This window comes from Nicotiana tabacum, chromosome 17, assembly GCF_000715075.1.
Source record: "Nicotiana tabacum cultivar K326 chromosome 17, ASM71507v2, whole genome shotgun sequence".
Classification (NCBI taxonomy): domain Eukaryota; kingdom Viridiplantae; phylum Streptophyta; class Magnoliopsida; order Solanales; family Solanaceae; genus Nicotiana; species Nicotiana tabacum.
This window is the reverse complement of record NC_134096.1, coordinates 28,028,403-28,050,147: the sequence shown is the minus strand read 5'-3', so window position 1 is coordinate 28,050,147 and position 21,745 is coordinate 28,028,403. Positions and strand designations below refer to the sequence as shown.

Sequence of the window (21,745 nt, the reverse complement as noted above, 5' to 3'; positions counted from 1 at the left end):
TAACGCAACAGTACTCTTACTTCCTCTCTTATTTTGACCAATCTTGATTCTTTCTTTATTTCTTAATCCTCTTCCAATAATAATGTATTATCTCTACTACCATGGGAAAGCTCCGTAGAAAATATTTTTCATAATTATAAAAAAAATTAAAAATTCAAAAGAAATCTTACACACTAAGTCTGTGGGAATATTTTAAAATATTTTTTATTTATTGTTTAAGTTTCCGGTGTCTTCTCTGAGAATTTGTTTTAATTTTATATAATTATTTTTTTAATAAATTTTCCCACTGAATCAGAGGGAACTAAACTACGTGCATTTTTGCGCCAAAACTTTCTCACTGATTGTCAATGGAAAATGTTATTTATATTTTTTGGAACGAAAATTTAATTTTCCCATTGCATTTCGGTGAGAATTTCCACTGACAATTTTTTCGTAGAAAATTTTCGTGAGAAAATGCCATGTTTCTAGTAGTGTGTTATACAGATTTTTAAAATAAAAAAATAAAATATGAAGAGGATTCTATGGTAATTTGGGGAAGAAGGTAAAAAATAACATTGAAAGAGAATTGGCTTCATAAAATTTAATGTAAGTATATGTTAAAAAAATCAAAATATAAATAATTATAAGGTTATACAGGTGGAAACTATTTGTTTGGGATGTACATTTCAGCACAGACCCCCTAAAAAGTAAGAGAAGGAAAAACGAAAAATTCTTATAATTCAAGTTAAGGAAAAAAATAAGTAATAGAAGGAAAACGGAAAATTCTTACTTTTATATATTATTAAAAGGAGGGGAAAAAACCTCCACATTAAGCTAAGCGACAATCTCACAATATGCCACTTGGTAATTTAGGACAATACTCCTATAAAATAGGAACTAGAAATTTCATTTTTTAAAAAAAATAATACTAATTTTACATTTGGCTTATTAAAACACATATTTATTTTTTACTCTTTAAGTCTAAAAAATAATTTTAGATTATTATTTAAAAATCTATATTGTATATCATAAAGAGGAGAGAAATTTAAAAATTTATATCTATCAGTATTCTATATATTATTAAAAAAGGAGAAAAAAGCATTCACATTAAGCCAAGTGCATTCTCACAATAGGCCAATCGACAATTTTAAAAAACAACCGAGTTTATTCTATATATTATTAAAAGAAGAGAAAAAATCATCTACGTTAAGCCAAGTGACATTCTCACGATAAGCCAATTGACAATTTAAAAAACTAATTGGTTTTACATATGGCTTATTAAGCAAAGTAATACGCTAATAAAAAATTTCTATAGATAATATAACAATATTATTAAAAGGAGAGAAAAAAACGTCCACATTAAATCAAGTGCTATTCTCACAATATGCCACTTGACAATTTAAAAAAAATAACTGATTTTATATGTGACTTATTAAATAAAGTAATATAAATAAAAAGTTATATTTACAACGTAATAATACTAAATATTAGATAATGTAATTAAAAAATATATATAACAAAAACATTACTATTCCACAACTATACGAGTCTCCTTTGACGTAATAGAAATTTTATAAGATAACATAATTTAATTTGATTAATACTTTTTAATATTGAAAAAAGAAAAAAGAAGGAAAAACGGAGCAAGGTCTTGGAAGGGCTGATTATCCGCGGCAAGAGTTTGCTTCGACAAAGATGATTGGTATTGGCTCAATCAGATATCTCCAGCTTCTCCCTCCAACAGATCTCCCTTCTTTCAACCATAACCCCACTCTCCCAATTCTCAATTGCCATACTGGGTTCAAGAATCCATCATTTTTCCTAGTACCTCGAATCTATCGCCAAATCATAGCTTCCTCCTCGTCGACGTCAGAATATACAGCTATAGCTAATGAGCAAACCCCAATGGAAAATATTAATTCTGTGCCGAATTCTTCCATGACTCTTCTCTTTGTTGAAATGGGCGTCGGCTATGATCAACATGGGTATCTCTCTCTCTCTCTCTGCTTTTTACTCTTTTTTGTTAGTTGTAGTTCTATGCATATTTTTTTACACAATCAGATGACCTAAAAGATATTTACATGTAAAGTTTTAAGCCAACATTTCTATTGGCAAATAGGGGATTTGTAAAAAATTATTAGACTGTCAATGTATGCAACTTTAATCCTTTTCTTTTTCAGTTCTTAAGATAGTGTCCCGATCTTTTTGGCGCCGACTAGTCGGACGAAGATATGCTACCTCCTTAGATTTTTTTTAAACAGTAGTCTTTGTGTCAGCTTGCATAACTAATCCATTGAGTATCTATTACCTCCCACCCACACAACTAGTGAGTAATTCTGCCAATTAAGAGCTAGGCATATAAAAAGGGTAGCCCGGTGCATTAAGCTCCCGCTATGTGCGGGGTCCGGGGAAGGGCCGGACAAGGGTCTATTGTATTGTACGCAGCCTAGAGGCTGTTTCCATAGCTTGAACTCGTGACCTCTTGGTCACATGGCAACAACTTTACCAGTTACGCCAAGGCTCCCCTTCAGAGCTAGGCAGATACGAAAAAAATTACTCCCTCCGTTCCAGTTTACGTGAACCTATTTTCTTTTTGGTCCGTTCAAAAAAGAATGACCCCTTTCTAAATTTGGAAACAATTTAGCTTAAATTTTCAATTCTACCCTTAATGAAAAGCTTTTATAACCACACAAATACTCTGGACTCCTTTTTGACATGTTTAGGACCACAAATTCCAAAAGTTTCATTTTTTCTTAAACTTCGTGCCCAGTCAAACAGGTTCACATAAATTGGAACGGAGGGAGTTCTTGATATGGCCTCAGCTGGAATCTGAACTGAAATAACTAAATAGCATCAGTGAGGATGCCCATGCCCAGTCCCAGTAGCTTCTCTTTCAGCTTCTTAACTGCGTGGGGGCCTTTGGAGAAGCAAGTAATCCATTTCTATCTCTTTCCTCAAGGATTAAGGTTCCTGCCCTTGTGTGTCACACGCTTTTTCCATTCGATTTCTCTTTTTAAGGATTGGAATGGAAACTTTTGGTAATGGTCTAACTAGCTCCACCCCTTTGATGGGCAATTGACTTCCTCCCTGCGCTCAAATGCTTGTATATCGATCATAAAATAGCAGCTGCAAATGCCATCGGTGGTTATTCCTTCCTATCCCATCTATCTACTTAGAGTTGCTTGATTTGCCCCCATCTTTAATAGGACTGGACTAATCTGAACCTTGATTCTGAGGTTGTTATTTCAGCTATTCGACCTCTGGGTCACCCCTTGGGAGAATGTGCCTTGATGTTTGTTTTATATTGTTTTTTTGAAATTGGTGTAGGAGAAAACAGAGCAAGGAGAAATCTCTTTTAATTGAATCTAACTGAGTGAATAAACAGGCAAGATGTTACCTCTGCAGCAATGCGGGCTTGTAAGGATGCAATTTCTTCCAATTCAATACCGGCTTTCAGAAGAGGTAACAACTTCTTTTCTCTGGCTTGTTTTTGCTAATTATGCTTCATTTGCAAATTAATATACATAGGCTGGTAGGATAATTAGTGAACATTTGTGGAATTATAACGGAACCTTGTAAATTGTTTCATTGATGCTCACCAAATTACAGAAGATGTTTGTTTATACATTATATGTTAATATTATGTTGTAGCATGAATCGTGTGTTGAATTGAGAAAAAGTACCTTGAAGTTTAAAGAGCTTTCTTTAGTTTAGCGACGTGTAGGCCGTAGGGATTTGTGAAATGACCTGTATGTATAGGTGGTGAATAGAATGTTTAGTTTTCTCTTAAAACAGTTAGCTCAATGTTTCCTCTAGATAGTAATGCTCCGTTTAGTGCTTTTTGACACTTTCTCTAAGAATTTTTAAATGGAAGAAAGGTCTACAAGTAACAGTTTCTTGATGGAGCGGACGGGTAAAGTGGAGAGAGAGACTCTGCTACACCATTCCAGTACAGCATTTGCATTGGTGGCTGTTGATTTTGGACGCCACTCCACAGTTTTTGTGGGAACATCTGTGATGATGTCAACAGGATGGAGGATCACATGGTGATGCGATGAACAATTTGAAGCTCCCCATTTTGAAGTTCTTGAGTTTACTTTTGATCATGCACCTGTATAGCCTCTGCAATTTTCTGATCGACATTTTTCTTAGCTATGGAAGCCCTTCTTTTTTCTTCACTTTTGTGGACAGTATATTAGTCATTAGTCAAACTGATGGAAGAAGCTGATACAGTCATATAGACAATAAAGAAATAGTCAAATTGGAATTGTTTTAGGTGGAAATTTAATTGAACCTTTTTGTCAATTTTTTTTGATAAACTTGCTTTACCAGAATTAAAAGGCTCAGAGCACAATCTTTGTGATTCCCTTAAACTCTACTGTGACATTTTGCATGTACAATGACATGACTATTTAGGTGGAATTATCCAGGTAAAATTAAATAGTTTATTCGATTATAATATTTGGGAGAACGTGAAGTCATCACAAGGAGAAGCTAAGAGATATCAATTAGCATAGAACATTGGGTTTTAAACAATAAACTTGAAAAGAATGAATGTTTCCAACTAGGAATTGTTCATAAACTCTCTGCTTCACAATGGTCTGCTTGAAACTATCTCTAGTTTGCCAAGTCTCCTTCCTTCCCTTAGTGAACTATCTGTTGGTTCAATGCGCCCCCTCGTCTATTGATTGATAGGCACATGATATTATAGGATATACATTTTAAGGTAGTTTCAGATTGTAAGCATGCTTTACTTTTTCCCTTTATAACAATTTATGTGGTCAATCCAGGATCTATACCCGGTGTATCATTTGAGCAGATGAAATTGCAGATCAAACTGGGAGTTCCTCGGCCTCTCCAACAGTCTTTAGATCTTGAGAAGGTCAAGTCAGTCTTTCCTTAGTAAGTACAAGATACAAGAATACTTGGTTTGTAGTAATAGCTTCTCCATTGATCCTTTCAAGAATATTGCTTTGGAAATTTAAACAATAAAAATTAAGTAGTAATAAAGAAAGTGACTGGATTTTTTGATTTCCCTGGAACTAGTGAAGGCAGGAAAAGTAATGAAAGACTGTTTTACGAGTGACTGTCTATTTCTAATTTCACATTTTTATGGGTTGGTTACTTTAGACGAGCAAATCTGGAACTTATCACTTGTACTTTTGTTCTTTTCCTTCTGATTTTTTCTAAAACTTCTTTTTTGTGGTTTATAGTGGAAGAATCTTGATTATTGAGGTCGTAGATGGTGGACTGATATGCTCCAGCGGCGTCCAAGTGGAAGACATGGGAGATAAAAATGATGATTGTTACATAGTGAATGCTGCTATTTATGTTGGTTACTGACCTTTTTCCCATAATCTTCAAGGTCAGTTCTCTTTTACCTTACTGCAAGAAAGAGAGTGACATTAAGTGCTTCCTATTTCCAGAATGTTTGATCTTTCTTCAAAGATACGAGTTTAGATATAGTGTGAATTCTTTTCAAAATCTTTTAGTGATGATCTTTTCTTCCAAAAATAAGTTTGTAGTGAGGATCGAGTTGACTATACTACTATCATATAACCATAAACTGTGGAGTGAAAATCTGAATTCTGTATCTTAGTTGCCAGCGTAGTTTCATTCAGAATGCAGTTTCTAATTATGTACTCCCTGATTTGGTACTCTTTTTTCTGTTTTATCTTGAGCTGGTCCTCGTGAATGTGAATTATCTCCTGTTTGATAACAGTTTTTTGCAGTTGATAGTTTGTATGGACTACTGTCGATCTTGGTGTTATTCTTTAGTCTATTATGAAGCTTGCTAATCATTTCGGCTGAAGTAGTCACTTCATAGGACTCGTTCTATCTCTATACCTATCTGTAATTGATTTCTCTGTCCTCAAATGGGGAAATCATAATTGTGAGCAACGTCAACTTTGTTTTTGGCCTTTTGGTTATGTACTCCAAGATTGATTTAATACAGTTAGTTCTTCAATACAGTTTCAGCTTTTGGTCTGGCAAAATACATAAGTTACCCCCTTGAATTATGAACCAATTCCCTATCACGCACTTTCTGACCATGAAAATCATCTTACACACTCAACCTTTTCAGAGTGTGTCACTGTGTCTAATACACACCTCCTTGTCTACGTGGCTAGCGCGTGTTTTACAAACAAAATGAGGCATCTGAATAGTAAAAAATCGTATATCTGATATTTTATTTAAACGGTTCAGATTTAGTAAAATTTATCCAACGATTACAATTAATTTTCTTTTTTTCCTTTTTTAGTTTCTTCTTTTTATATTTTTCTAAACTAACCCACCACCCCAGACCCACCTAGACCTCTCCACCACCCACCATTATTGCTCCACAACTTCTCCACCATCCTAAAATCAACCAACACTCACCTGTCGAAAATTCACCATACCTTCTCCATTGAAGCACCTTTTTCTCTCTTCCTTTTTTCCCTTTCACCTGTTGGGGAAAGCCATGAAGGAGCCCTTAACTTCGTATTGTTTGTCGCGTATTTTTTTGCTATGAAGGAGTATATGACCCACTTACCAGTATATAGCATTGCAGAGGGTTGTAGGTTTGCTTAAGAAGGCCTGATATTCTCCTCATTGTTTTTGGCGTTTATAGAGTTTTTGCAAAAGATTCCAATATTTAATGATGGTATTGTAATTTTGTATCTCGAAAATATTTGGAAATCAGAAGCTAGGAGCAATTGATTGGGGCTTTTAGTTTTTTGTTTGAATTAGACGACAAAGGTCTGGTTTTTTTGGGTTGTCGGCGAGAGGAGATGATTCGCCGGCAAAGAGAAAGAGATGCAACGGAGAAGATGGTAAAGGGTATAATTGTAATTTTACGTATTTTTATTTTTTAAAAGAATAATGACACGTTTCACGATCTTATTGGTGCGTGACTTTACACATGTTTTGAAAAATTGGTCAAGAAAAAAAAGGTGTATTAGACACTCTAAAAAGGTTGAGCGTGTAAGATGGTTTTTGTGGTCAGAAAGTGCGTAATAGGGATTTTGTCCATAGTTCAGGGGTAACTTATGTATTTTGCCTTTTGGGATTGACACTCTTTTTACATTATATGTTGTTGCAAGGTGAGAAACAGCCACACTAGATAAGATTTCCCTCGAACTTTATCTGAAAAATCAAACCCTTTGTCCAACTTTAAACTATAGGCATCCTCACCCCCTTGTCTCAATGACCTTTACTTTCATAAATGCAAAGCCTATTTTATGCTCTATAGATTATTTACCTGTTCTTTGCAAATTTTTCAATATCATGATTTTTTCCTGTCCTTGTTTAATCCATGCTAGTGGAGTCACTTATATAGATAGTCAAATGTTATTTAAGGAGTAAAAGGTAAATAAATACTTGATGTACTCTTTTGATTATAAAATTTTAGTTTTTTAACTTTGCGGCAGACATGACCATATGTGAAATTACCTCCTTAAACATACTGCCCCAGATATTTCAGAAGTCCTCAGGCCCTCCAATCTGAAGATCATTACACCTCCAAACTATTGCATGTCCCTGAATTCAGTAGTTTTACAATTGATAACTATTGCATGTCCCTGAATTCAGTAATTTTACAATTGATTCATGTTCCCAACAAATATACAGACCAAATACAAAAAGCAACAAACTATAGACATGAAAGAAGAAAAATCTTGTCTTTATCCTCGCAGAATGATTTTACAATTTTGTCCTGTTCCCAGCAGTTTTGATGATAATGTTAGGATTCGGATGAGAATGGCAAAATCATTTTGAACGTCTCAAACGTCTGAGATTTGATGTTTAGGATTCCTTCAGACTTTGGAGGATGTATTGCAACTATAGACAAGCTTATGATCAGAATAAAAACTTCTAGCGGTTTCTTCTTTTCTTATAAAAAAAAGTTAATATTGTAAATGGGAGGGAGGGAGGGAGACGGGGGAGAGAAAGAGAGAGCGCGTGTGTTCCATTGTCAGTGGCGTTTTGGGCAAACTGCATTCTCTATGTTATTGAATCAATTTCTTTCTGTGGGCAACTTCATCCTTGCATTTTCTTCTCTAACTCCGTCATGCATTATTTTTGGGTTTTCAAGGATGTTAGTAATTATATCTTATGTTTGTTTCTATTATAGCATGTGGCAAAGGTTCAAGCATTATGTCACGTCCTTAGTTTTCAACTAAGCGCACGTGCGGCACTTGAAAACTTGCTCACGATTTTGCGCAACTTGGTCACGATCTTGCTGTGCCAAGTCAGCCTAAAATACTACACTCAAGATCGCTAAGGGAATGTTAGATAAGAAAGACAAGAGAAATTTGCCGAGGAAGCTTTTTATCGTAGAGAACTAAATTATTTTGCTTGATGAGTTACAAATGAATAACCCCCTTTATATACTAGTTTCATACGGGCTAGTGAATAAATAATAATTATTACACAAGGTCCTTATTATTTACAAGTAAGTCCATTCTCTAGAATATTCTACATAACTAGAATCTTCTAAGGACTTTCCTAACAATTCCATAGGGTTCTAAGGTCTTCCATGAGAAATCTTCATTTCTCTGGAACTTTCCCACATGTGCTAATCTATTTCATATGTAAGCTTCCATATGGCATTAATATATGCCAAATGGCACCTACGTGGCATGATGATGTGGCGGGTCATGACACTTTCCCCCACCCAATTTTGTGTCGCCCTCGGCACGTACGCGCGCACCTCGCCTTGATGTCGCCGGAGATCTTTGTCCATTAGCCATGATACTCTATGGAGCGGTTCGCCTTCCCATGTCACAAGGTACTGGTCACCTTTCTTCTTGCCCTCTTTGTACTTTGGACGTCTAGCAATGATGGCCTCGATCCTCCGCCCATCGGATGCCTCTCCTTACTCTTGGCCTGAATCTTCTCATGACTCGACCAAGTCTAGCAGCTTCTCAAGCATCGGGTACATGCTTCCACTCTTTATTTGGCTGCCCTCCGTGGTCATAGCTTTACTGGCAAACTTGACCCCTCTGCTTGGTGCTTCGTCTAAGTCCGATAGCGTGCCATCACTTTGTAACTCGCCATCCTCTTCAACAATGTCTGCCCAACGTTTCTTGCTACCACCATTCTCCATTTGCTTGGCGCCAAGATAGGCTTTGGAATCCCCTACTTTCGGCTTAGATTCCAAGCGCATCCCCCCAATACAGGCGGTCCCTCCTGTGTCACCCTTGTGTGCTTGAGCAAAGTTCCCGATCATTGTTGCAAGCCTCCCCAAATCTGGGCATTCACTTGCCCGATGTGATCCTTTACAGAAGTAGCACCCTCCCTTAGGCACGCACTCGCTACCGTTTTTCGGCCCCTTGTCGTTTCTCTTGGACCCCTGTCCGTTATGGGATGGTCTCTTGCCAATACCCTTGTATACCTCGGCTATGCTTTTCCCATTGTCCTCGTCATGATCTCCCTCACCCCTCTCGGCGTTGCCTTTGTTAGTTTATAGATATGTATAGTATAGTCTTGTCCCACATTGGAAGATGAGTAATATCTCCTTGTAGTGTATAGTTATAAATAGGGACCTCTTGTATTGTATTTATCATCCAATATCAATAATATATTTTCTCCCGTGCCTTCTCACATGGTATCAGAGCATTAGTGAGAAAAGATCGTTGTGCGTCATTCCAGCGTTAACCGGGAAGAAAGAACTTAGTCATCGTGTAATTTTTCCGGTGACCTAAGGCTTGTCTAAGTGAAAGTCACTTTCTGTCGGTGTTGTGCTAAAACCAACACCACCACGAGGTAGATCACCCTCCGACTACCAACCCCTGAAATTTTATCCGGCAGAAAAGCCGCCACGCTCCTCCACGCGCTGGCAACAACTCTTCCGGCGAGGGTTCCGGCCACTTTTTGGCCATTTTTTCGCGAGGCTTCTTCAGGACAGTGTGCTCTCCTCGAAATTCCGAGCCTTACCATCTTATTCAAATCAAATTACGGCCACTTTTATATTTTTCCGGCGTGAACAGTGACCTTTCTGGCCATTTTGTGAAAATATTTCTTCAGGACAGCTTGCTCGCAAAGGAATTCCGAGTCTATCCATCCTGATTACAACAAATTCCGACAACTTTGGAATTTTCCGGCGAGCTACAGTGTTTCCGGCGTGAACAGTGTTTCCGGCACAGAACAACGTTCTGTTTTCCTGCTGTAAACAGTGTTTTCAAGCTATTTCTTCAGTTTTCTCACGGGAGTTACTTATTTCCTCTATTTCAAGTTAACTCTACTACTACAAATTGTAGCGACATGGGAACCGATGCTTTAAATAGTCGGATGGTTTCTTTAGTAGAGTATATTGAGTTCCTTCAGTATAAAGCATGTAAGCAGACATCTTCTGAGATAGCTTCTGTTGTTCAAACAGGTAATAGCGTGACTTGTTTCTCCCAATCTTCATCCTCTGAGTGTCATTGATTCAGGTGCATCAGATCATATTTCTGGTAACAAATCTCTTTTCACTACTATTTCGTATTCTCAATCTCTTCCAAAAGTCACAATGGCCAATGGGTCTCAAACCATGGCAACTGCAATAGGTCAAGCAAGCCAACTTCCTTCCTTACCTTTAGATTCAGTCCTATATGTTCCCAATAGTCCTTTTAATCTCATAGTTGTTAGTCGCTTAGCCAAATCACTTAAATGCGTTGTTTTATTTCTTGATGACCATGTTTTTATACAGGAACGCAGTACGGGACGGATCATTGGTACCGGGCGTGAATCAAACGGACTTTATTACCTTATCCATGCTAAATCACATGGACTCACATCTTGTATTCCTTCTACAACTTGTCCTGTTACTGATTCACCAGATTTATTACATAAACGGTTGGGACATCCCAGTTTGTCAAAACTTCATAAAATGGTATTTGGTTTATCTCACTTGTCAGCTCTAGAATGTGAGTCATGTCAGCTCGGTAAGCATACCCGCTCCCATTTCCCTCGGCGTCTTGATAATCGAGCAGAGTCACCTTTTACTTTAGTCCATTCAGATGTTTGGGGTCCTAGTCGGGTCAGTTCCACCTTAGGATTCCGCTACTTTGTCAGTTTCATTGATGATTATTCCAGGTGCACTTGGATATTTTTGATAAAAAATCGATCTGAGCTGTTTTCTATTTTTCAGACTTTTCACGCTGAAATTCAAAATCAATTTGGGGTTTCTATTCGCACATTTCGTAGTGATAATGTCCGAGAGTATTTGTCTTCCCCATTTTAGCAGTTTATGAAATCTCATGGGATTATTCATCAAACATCTTGTCCGTACACATTTTAACAAAATGGGGTAGGTGAAAGAAATAATAGACATCTTATTGAAACTGCTCGTACCCTACTCATACAATCTCATGCTCCGTTGCGTTTTTGGGGGGATGCCGTTCTTACATCTAGCTATCTTATTAATCGTATGCCATCTTCAGCTATCCAGAACCAAGTTCCATTCTCTGTCATGTTTCTCCATTTACCTTTGTTCTCTCTTCCACCCCATATCTTTGGAAGCACTTGTTTTGTCCATAACCTTACTCCAGGAACAGATAAGTTAGCTTCTCGTGCTCTTAAGTGCGTATTTCTGGGTTTTTCGAGAACACAAAAGGGGTATCGATACTACTATCCTGACCTCCAGCAGTACCTTATGTCCGCTGATGTTACCTTCTTTGAAACCCAATCATACTTCACAGGTACGGGTCATCACTTAGATATTTCTGAGGTACTACCAGTTTCATCTTTTGGAGATTCAGTCACTCCTGCTCCACCACCTACAGCTCCAGTTGTAGCTCCACCACCTATAGCTCCAGTTGCAGCTCTACCACCTATAGCTCCAGTTCCACCACCTACAGCTCCGGTTGTAGCTCCACCACCTATAGCTCCAGTTCCTCTACATAATCCAGTTCAACCTTCTGCAGCTCCACCACTCTTGACTTATCATCGTCGTCCACATCCAGCATCAGGCCCAGGTGATTCACGCCTCGCATCAGATTCTGCACCTACTGCGGACTTGTCTCCTCTTAGTCAACCAATTGCACTTCGCAAAGGTGTACGATCCACTCTTAATCCTAATCTACACTATGTCGATTTAAGTTATCATCGTCTGTCGTCACCACATTATGCTTTTATATCTTCTTTGTCCACTATTTCTATCCCTAAGTCTACAGTTGAGGCACTATCTCATCCAGGATGGCGACATGCTATGATTGACGAGATGTCTGCTTTACATGCGAGTGACACTTGGGAGCTTGTTCCTCTTCCTGCAGGTAAGTCTACTGTTGGTTGTCGTTGGGTTTATGCAGTCAAAGTCGACCCGGATGGCTAGGTTGATCGGCTTAAGGCTCGTCTTGTTGCAAAAGGATATACTCAGATTTTTGGGCTTGATTATAGTGATACTTTCTCTCCCGTGGCTAAAGTAGCATATGTTCGTCTCTTTTTGTCCATGGCTGTTGTACGTCGTTGGCCTCTTTATCAGTTAGACATTAAGAATGCTTTTCTCCACGGTGATCTTGAGGAAGAAATTTATATGGAGCAACCACCTAATTTTGTTGCTCAGGGGGAGTTTAATGATTGTGTGTGCAGATTGCGCAAGTCACTATATGGTTTGAAACAGTCCCCTCGAGCTTGGTTTGGTAAGTTCAGCACAATTATTCAGGAGTTCGACATGACTCGTAGTGAGGCTGATCACTCTGTGTTTTATAGGCATTCTGCTCTTAATCTGTGTATTTATCTAGTGGTTTATGTTGATGATATTGTTATTACTGGTAATGATCAGGATGGTATTACTAATCTGAAGCAACATCTCTTTCAGCACTTCCAGACTAAGGATCTGGGCAGATTGAAGTATTTTCTAGTTATTGAGGTCGCTCAGTCTAAGCTCAGGTATTGTTATTTCACAGCGGAAGTATGCCTTAGACATTCTTGAGGAGACTGGAATGATGGATTGCAGACCTATTGACTCTCCTATGGATCCGAATGCTAAGCTTCTGCCTGGACAGGGGGAGCCTCTTAGAGACCCTACGAGATATAGGAGGTTGGTTGGCAAATTGAATTACCTCACAATGACTAGACCTGATATTTCTTTTCCGGTGAGTGTTGTAAGTCAGTTTATGGATTCTCCCTGTGATAGTCACTGGGATGCCGTTGTTCGCATTCTTCGGTATATAAAGTCAGCTCCAGGCAAAGGATTACTATTTGAGGATCGAGGCCACGAGCAGATTGTTGGGTACACAGATGCTGATTGGGCAGGATCACCTTTTGATAGACGTTCTACGTCTGGATATTGTGTTCTAGTAGGAGGTAATTTGGTCTCGTGGAAGAGCAAGAAACAGAATGTAGTTGCTCGATCTAGCGCCGAAGCCGAATATCGGGCCATGGCTATGGCGACGTGTGAGTTAGTTTGGGTCAAGCAGTTGCTCAAGTAGTTAAAGTTCGGAGAATTCAGCAAGATGGAACTAGTGTATGATAACCAAGCTGCTCTTCATATTGCATCAAATCCGGTGTTCCATGAGAGGACTAAACACATTGAGATCGACTGTCACTTTGTCAGAGAAAAAATACTTTCAGGAGATATTGTTACAAAGTTTGTAAAGTCGAATGATCAACTAGCAGATATTTTCACTAAGTCTTTTACTGGTTCTCGTATTAGTTACATGTGTAACAAGCTCGGTACATATGATGTGTATGCACCGGCTTGAGGGGAGTGTTAGTTTATAGATATGTATAGTGTAGTCTTTGTCCCACATTGGAAGAGGAGTAATATCTCCTTGTAGTGTATAACTATAAATAGGGACCTCTTGTATTGTATTTATCATCCAATATCAATAATATATTTTCTCCCGTGCTTTCTCACAGCCTTCTTTGGACTTGGCAGGCTCCATCTTGAAGTCAACAAGCGACTCGGCTTCCGCTATGGGCTCGTCCACATTGGTTACTTGATGTCTTCTTAACTCCCGCTTTGCCCAATTTTGCAATCCATCCATGAAGTAGAGGGAATCTTCCTCGGACAACGACGGGATTTGCAGCATTAAGGTAGTGAACTCGTGCACATACTCTCGAATTGTGGCCATCTGTCGGAGCTCCCTTAGCTTTTGCCTAGCTTCATACACCACATTCACCGGGTAAAATTGCTTATTCAACTCCTTCTTGAACTGCTCCCACGTCTCAATCTTGCATTGCCCCTTCTCCATGTCAGCACACATTCGACGCCACCGTAGGCAACCTCGGTCAAGTACATTGAGGCGTTGCATACCTTAACAACTTCGGCATCTTCCTTGACTACATCAAAGTACTTGTCCATCCAAAGTAAATCCCCCACCTCGCGTGCGTCCCGTGCACCTCCATGCTCCTTTTGCTTAGGGATCTTCACATTTGTCCCTTTTGCAAGTACCACGCCCTTGATAATCCCGACCATGGTTCCCTACAAAGCTTCTTTCTAGCAATCTCTTGTATTCTTTCTAACATTTCTTTAGTCATAACCTTTGCTCTGATACCACGTTGTCACGTCCTTAGTCCTCAACTAAGCGCACGTGCGGCACTTGACAACTTGCTCACGATCTTGCTGTGCCAAGTCAGTCTAAAATACTACACTCAAGATCGTTAAAGGAATATTAGATAAGAAAGACGAGAAATTTGCCAAGGAAGCTTTTTATTGTAGAGAACTTGATTATTTTGCTTGATGAGTTACAAATGAATAACCTCATTTATATGCTAGTTTCATACATGCTAGTGAGTAAATAATAATTATTACACAAGGTCCTTATTATTTATAAGTAAGTCCCTTCTCTAGAATATTCTACATAGTTAGAATCTTCTAAGGACTTTCCTAGCAATTTCATAGGGTTCTAAGGTCTTTCATGAGAAATCTTCATATTTCTTTAGAACCTTCCCACATGTGCTAGTCTATTTCATATGTAAGCTTCCACATGGCATTAATATATGCCAAATTGCACCTACGTGGCATGATGATGTGGCGGGTCATGACAATTAGAAGAAAATGAAATAAATTCTAACAACTCCTTCAAACCCAAACAATTTTCATAATCACGATAGTGTAAGCTTGGGCCCTTTCAAAATCAATTGAGTAGTATGTTATTACCTAATAAGTTCTGTCGTATTTGATAATTTGAACCACCTGCAGAAAGTTCTACAAGACCAACCACCCTCAGATGTTGTTTAACGCTTGACCATGCTGATAGCTACTAAAAGTTTCTGCTTGAGGAAATATAGACTACGCTGTATTAACTACTAAGCGCAAACAAAGACTGTTGTGTGAGTCAAGTGCATTTATTCATTTTCAAAGACTAAAATTAAGAATCAAGAAGTGGTTCCAATCCTATTTGCATCTGTCAACCTAAAAGTCTAGTAATCATAAATTGACTCCAGTTTGCCCCTATAAGCCACGCAAAGCATCAAGAAGTGGTTCCAATCCTATTTGCATCTGTCAACCTAAAAGTCTAGTCATCATAAATTGACTACAGTTTGCTCCTATAAGCCACGTAAAGCATGCCGATCTGATTTTGAGAGTGTTCGCTCTAACTTAATGAATCGTGACCTGCCTCCCTCCTTGGATGTTTGTTTTAGGGAATTACTTCGTGAAGAGCAGCGTCTTTTCACACAAAATGCTTTCAAGCAAGAAAGTGTTCATACTGTTGCATTTGCTGCTCAAGGCAAAAGAAAGGGCAAGGATATGAGCACAACGCAATGCTACAGTTGCAAAGAATATGGTCATATTGCTAGCAATTGTAGTAAGAAGTTCTGCAATTATTGTAAGCAGCACGGGCATATTATCAAAGAGTGTCCCACACGTCCTCAAAACCGTAGGATCAATGCTTTTCAAGCTGGGATAAATGGTTCGACTGATGATAACTCATCTTCAACTGGAGCTAGCAACCAATTTGCTACTCCACCAGTTGGATAAGTTCTTACTCCTGAAATGGTACAACAAATGATTGTGTCAGCCTTTTCAGCTTTGGGGCTACAAGGTAACTATATTGCAACTAATTTTTGGCTTGTTGATCCTGGCGCTTCCAATCATATGACAAACTCAACTAGTATGCTAAAAAATGCACGTGACTATCATGGTCCATCACAAATTCAGATTGCGAATGGTAGTAATTTACCCATTACCAAGGTTGGGGATATTACTCAAACTTTCAAGAATGTTTTTGTATCACCAAAGCTCTCAACTAGTCTTATTTCAGTTGGCCAATTGGTAGATAATAATTGTGATGTGAATTTTTCTCGTAATGGTTGCCTTGTGCAGGATCAGGTGTCGGGGACGATAATCGCGAAGGGGCCTAAAGTTGGAAGATTGTTTCCTATACGTTTTTCCATTCCTCGTGTTCTGTCTTTTGCTTGTACTTCTACAGCTAGTAAATTGGAGGTTTGGCATAAGTGTCTAGGACATCCAAATTCTATAGTGTTGTCTCATTTATCACATTCTGGTTTATTGGGAAATAAAAATCAATTTTTAGCTGCTTCATTTGATTGTTCTACTTGTAAATTAGGCAAAAGTAAAACTCTTCCATTTCCTAATTTTGGTAGTCATGCTAAAAAGTGTTTTGATGTCATTCACAGTGTTTGGGGCATTTCACTAATTATTTCTCATGCTCATTTTAAGTACTTTGTGACATTCATAAATGATTATAGTCGGTTTACATGGGTGTATTTTCTTCGTTCCAAATCTGAGGTATTTTTCGCATTCAAGACATTTTTGGCTTACATTGAGACTCAATTTTCTACATGCATCAAAATATTAAGATCTAATTCTGGTGGAGAATGTCTCATGAATTCAATAATTTCTTACTTGAGAAAGGAATCGTCTCACAACGCTCTTGCCCATATACACCACAACAAAATGGGGTTGCTAAGCGTAAAATTCGTCATCTTTTAGATGTAACTCGTACTTTATTGATTGAGTCCTCTGTCCCATCTAAATACTGGGTGGAAGCTTTGTCTACTGTTGTCTATTTAATTAATAGACTGCCATCTAAAATGCTAAATCTTGAGTCTCCATATTATCGTCTTTATCACCATAATCCTAGCTATCATAATTTTCATACATTTGGTTGTGTTTGTTTTGTGTATCTGCCTCCTTTTCAACGCAATAAACTTTCTGCTCAGTCTACTAAATATGCTTTTATGGGTTATAGTACTTCGCAGAAAGGGTTTATTTGCTATGATCCAAGTTCCGACAAATTTCGTATTTCTAGAAATGTTATTTTCTTTGAGAACCAGTATTTCTTTCCTACTCATGCTGAGTCATCTTCTGTTTCTCTTCTTCCTACTTTTGAGGATTTTTCATCTTCTTCTAAGCGGTTCAAACCTGGATTTGTGTATGAACGACGTCGCCCCAACTTTACCCATTGCGAAACTGATCTGCCACCTGAGACTGCTCCACAACCAGAATATGAGATATCTTCAAGGCCTGCTCCTCTTGAGCCTACTCGGTGATCTACCATAGAACGAAGTACTCCTAATTGGTATGGTTTTTCCTCTACTTTATCCGCTATTTCTGTTCCAACTTGTTACTCACATCCAAGCATGAATGTTGGCAGAAAGCAACGGAGGAAGAACTTTTGGCTCTTAAAGAAAATAACACATGGGACATTGTTTCATGCCCTTCAAATGTCCGCCTAATTGGATGTAAATGGGTTTATTCAATTAAACTTCATTCTGATGGAACTCTTGATCGGTACAAAGCTCGCTTGGTTCTTGGTAACAAACATGAGTATGGTGTGGATTATGAGGAGACTTTTGCACCAATAGCAAAAATGACTACGGTTTGAACTATTATTGCCATTGCTGCCTCACAGAATTGGCATATTCATCAAATGGATGTAAATAATGTTTTTCTCCATGGTGATCTGAAAGAAGATATTTATATGAAACCTCCACCTGGTTTGTTTTCATCACCTACATCAAATGTTTGCAAGTTGAAGCGATCTTTGTATGGATTAAAACAAGCTCCCAGAGCTTGGTTTGACAAGTTTCGATCTACTTTGAACAGACCTTAGAGCTTTTTTGCGCTTTTCGCCTTTGATAACACTGGCTGCATACCATCGCAACTGCCGAAGGTCCGTATTTGTGGGGTTCTGATCACTTTTGCGAGCGATGCCTGAGAAGGCCAACTTCACATTGCAAAGCTGGTGTCGCAATTGCAGCATCCACAATTGCGAAGGGGAGTCCGCATTTGCAAGTGTTTGATTTGCGAGATTCCTGGTTGCAATTGCGATGACTGAAGTTGAGGGATCCAGTTCGTTTTTGTGAGCCTTTTCTCGCATTTGCGAGGTTCGCGATTGCGATCCCCTTGTCGCATTTGCGAGGCTCACAATTGCCAACTCCTTGTCACATTTGCGACTTCCGCAACTAATTATTAAGAAGAAATTCGGGACTTAGACTCATTTTCTCATATTTTGAACCCTATACTTGGAGAGGGACAATTTTTGAAGAGGATTTTCACACAAAGTTTTGGGGCAAGTGATTTCTATACATATCTATCATTATTTCAAGAATCTACATGGATTATTAACACCCAAAATATGGAATTTTGAGGGAAAATTTGGGAATTTTTCCTACAACTTAAGAAATAAAAATTGGGGTTTTGAGCTATGATTTGGACTTGGTTTTAGAATCTAAGCATATATTTGGACTCGTTGGGTTATGAGCAGTCGGGATCTATCCCTTGACTCAAATTTTAACCGTGTGAGCCCGTGGTTGACTTTTGTTGACTTTTTGGGAATTAATAAAGATCGAAGATATTGTTTGGAATCGATTCATATGGCTCTGTTTGACATTATTGAGTTTTTTTTCTAGACTCGACCCGTTCGGAGGCCGATTTGAGAGGCAAGAGATTTTTTGAGTGTTGATTCTCGTTGCTATGGTATTTGTTATATGTTGGGGTGATGAAAGCGCGGGGTGACAAGCGTATATTCGTACACCGTGGTTATTCATGATCCGGGTAGACTTTAGGCTATCATGTGCCTTGTTTTGCTAACATTCCTCTTTATTATAGTGTTTTCTCCACTTGTATGACCACATGTGCGATTATCCATACTAGGAATCATGTCTAGGCTATGTGCTTATCTGTTTGAGATATAGGCTATTTTTGATACGTTTAGTTGTTTGCCTTAATTGTAGTCATATTCTCAATTATGATATTATATCCGCGTATTATATCTCTATCTATGTGCACTCTTTATATATTATCTCACATGATGTTAGTGTCCTTATATATGTGACACGGATTGAGCTGAGTATTGTGAGATGTGAGCATTTTGAGACTTGAGCGGTTTGATGACTAATCTTGGGCCATAAAGCCGAATTGATATTGATAGTGAGGTGACGCATGCGCCAGGCCCCACATTGAGCTGAATGGTATTGATAATGAGGTGACGCGTGCGCCAGGCCCCATTTGGGCTAAATGTTATTGATTGTTGACTTAGATCCAATCGGCTCATGAGTTAGGATCCACCCCTTCGGAGTCAGGTATTAACCTGTGGGTGCAGGGACACGAGCTATGCTTGGTAAGAGACTTATATTAGGCATCCGTACAGTGCTGAGTTTGTGTGTGTGAGAGATGTTCGAGGGGTACTTGTGCCAAACATGTGCTAAGATTTTGGTATACTTGATGTTTAACCTGGAATATCATTGATTTTGGCATGTAAACTTGTCGTGCAAGCATAGGGTCGTATCTTTCTCGTGCTAAATGGTAATTTATATATCTCTATCTGATATTTAATCGTAGTTTTAATTGGTAAACTATGTTTAGGTTATTTCTGTGAAAATTTTTATGCCTTGACTGATATAGTTGAGAAGCATGATTATTTCTCTCTTTTTTTGTGATAAAGTTGAACCTGATATTACTTGAGCTTCCTTTCTGCCGGTATCATACTGTTATTATTGTTGTTGGCTATTGAAAATAAATTTTGGACCTTGCAAAGCTCGTTACTGCTTTCAGCCCGAGATTACGTTTGTCACTTATTAAATACATTGGGTTGGTTGTACTCATGCTACACTCTGCACTTTATGTGCAGATGCAAGTGCTTCCGAGGGAGGTGATTGCTAGAGATGCATCTGTACCTGTTGGAGATTTCGAGGCATTTGTTGTTCCAGTTGCAGACCTTGAAATCCCTTTCTTTTTAGTTCATGCTACTACTATTTAATCATTCAGACAATACTGCATTTTGGTTCAGACTCTTATCTAAATTTTGTAGTTGACACCAAATTGTGTTATGGTTTTCAGTTGTATTATTGCTATTGACTTAAGTTATCTATGTTATGCCATTGTTGACTATTTAATACTGTTATTTAAGTTTATTTTTGCTTATTGGTTGTTGGCTTGCCTAGGTGTTAGACGCCACCACGGTTCCGATGGGATTTTGGGTCATGATAGTTAGTAAAAGGGCCTGGATTTTTAGGAGTCTTAATTGAGCCCGTATCTATTACCTGAAGGGTGAATACACAGGTTAATGATACAAGGCCATGTGTGTGCCTCGATCTTGATAAGGGCTTATGAGCCCAGCAGCTTCTCATGGCTCATTGAGAACTTAGAGCCTTTCACTTTGAACTGGACCTGTTATTATCCAGTTCCCTATTGATTTTAAATGAACGGGTCGCAATAACATACCCCATATCAGTTACCTCAGTCCAACTTGCATATCTAAGGACATTTAACAATTGAGAAAACTATCCTCTATAGTCCCTCAAAATTTTAATAGCACATATTTTTTACCATTGATACGATGGCCCTTCGGCCAAACCATATTGCATTTAGTAGCCCGAAATGTCTATTTTGTATATTTTTTGTATAGTGACAGTCTATTTTGTATACTTTTTATATAGTAACAGCCTATTTTGTATAGTGACAGCCTATTTTGTATATATTTTGTATAGTGACAGTCTATTGTATATAAATTGTATAGTGGCAGTCTATTTAGTAGTATATTTTTGTATAGTGACAGTCTATTTTGTATATATTTTGTATAGTGACAATCTATTTAGTATATTTTTTGTATAATGACATTCTATTTGTGTATATATTTTGTATAGTGACACTCTATTGTATATAAATTGTATAGTGACATTTTATTTTGTATAATTTTTGTATAGTGACAGTCTATTTTGTATATATTTTAACTTTATGCATAGTTATCTCCTCTTATCTTCCTCTCATTGAGAGACCAGCCACCGGAGTCCATGGCCTCACGGTCACCGAAAATGGTAACAATATCGCCGGAGTTTTAAATTTCAGCCAAAGATCTTCAAAATATTGACTTCATATTCACAGAAACTATAAGAGAAAATCAGAGAAAGAAGACAAGGTCATGAGAGACGTGGTTGGCGGAGTTGCTTCTTCTGTGGTCACCGGCGACTCTGTCAGATTTCGTCCACCGACGTATAGGGTCGAGGCTAACGTCAAGATCTGTCGATTCATGTGGATATTGAATGGTGGTGATGGCTGAAACTCCGTGAAGTTCAAGAGAAATAAAAGGGCCTAAGGTTTCAGATTTGGAATTTTGAGAGATTGGTGAGGATTTGAAAGATTTGGATTGTAGATATGGAAAGAGGAGGAGGAAATGAGAACGGTGATATAATTTTTGTGGGGTTTGGCGGTGGTCGATGGAAGTGGGTGATGGAGCTAAGGCGATGCTGCCGCGGGGAGAGAGGGCGGCAAGAGAGAGGGAGAGGAGGAGAGAGAAGAGATTAGGGTTTGGGGTTTGAGAAATGAAGCAAAACTCAGATTCAATTTGGACTATTCTGCTTTCGACGAAACAGATCTTGTGGCTAGCCACTA

General features: G+C 38.3%; 2 protein-coding genes across 2 annotated transcripts; both read left to right on the top strand.

Moving 5' to 3' along the window:
* Positions 1-1,594: 1,594 nt before the first annotated feature.
* LOC107813640 (uncharacterized) lies at positions 1,595-20,276 on the top strand. The gene is made up of 5 exons (XM_075234151.1): positions 1,595-1,964; positions 3,365-3,441; positions 4,770-4,881; positions 5,193-5,344; positions 19,986-20,276. Exons 1-4 carry the CDS (start codon positions 1,675-1,677, stop codon positions 5,320-5,322), a joined length of 609 nt encoding a protein of 202 aa, XP_075090252.1. The 5' UTR covers positions 1,595-1,674; the 3' UTR covers positions 5,323-5,344; positions 19,986-20,276.
* LOC142171529 (uncharacterized) lies at positions 5,351-16,430 on the top strand. Its single transcript, XM_075234149.1, has 2 exons — positions 5,351-15,932; positions 16,214-16,430. The coding sequence occupies exon 1, from the start codon at positions 11,372-11,374 to the stop codon at positions 12,272-12,274; it is 903 nt and encodes a 300-aa protein (XP_075090250.1). The 5' UTR covers positions 5,351-11,371; the 3' UTR covers positions 12,275-15,932; positions 16,214-16,430.
* Positions 20,277-21,745: the final 1,469 nt, after the last annotated feature.

Bases quoted from the DNA above. Each gene is read 5' to 3' on its own strand.
- LOC107813640 (XM_075234151.1), top strand. From the start codon at position 1,675: ATGATTGGTATTGGCTCAATCAGATATCTCCAGCTTCTCCCTCCAACA. The intron at 3,442-4,769 runs GTAACAACTTCT...TGGTCAATCCAG, and splicing joins AATACCGGCTTTCAGAAGAG to GATCTATACCCGGTGTATCA. The intron at 4,882-5,192 runs GTAAGTACAAGA...TGTGGTTTATAG, and splicing joins GTCAAGTCAGTCTTTCCTTA to TGGAAGAATCTTGATTATTG.
- LOC142171529 (XM_075234149.1), top strand. From the start codon at position 11,372: ATGCCATCTTCAGCTATCCAGAACCAAGTTCCATTCTCTGTCATGTTT.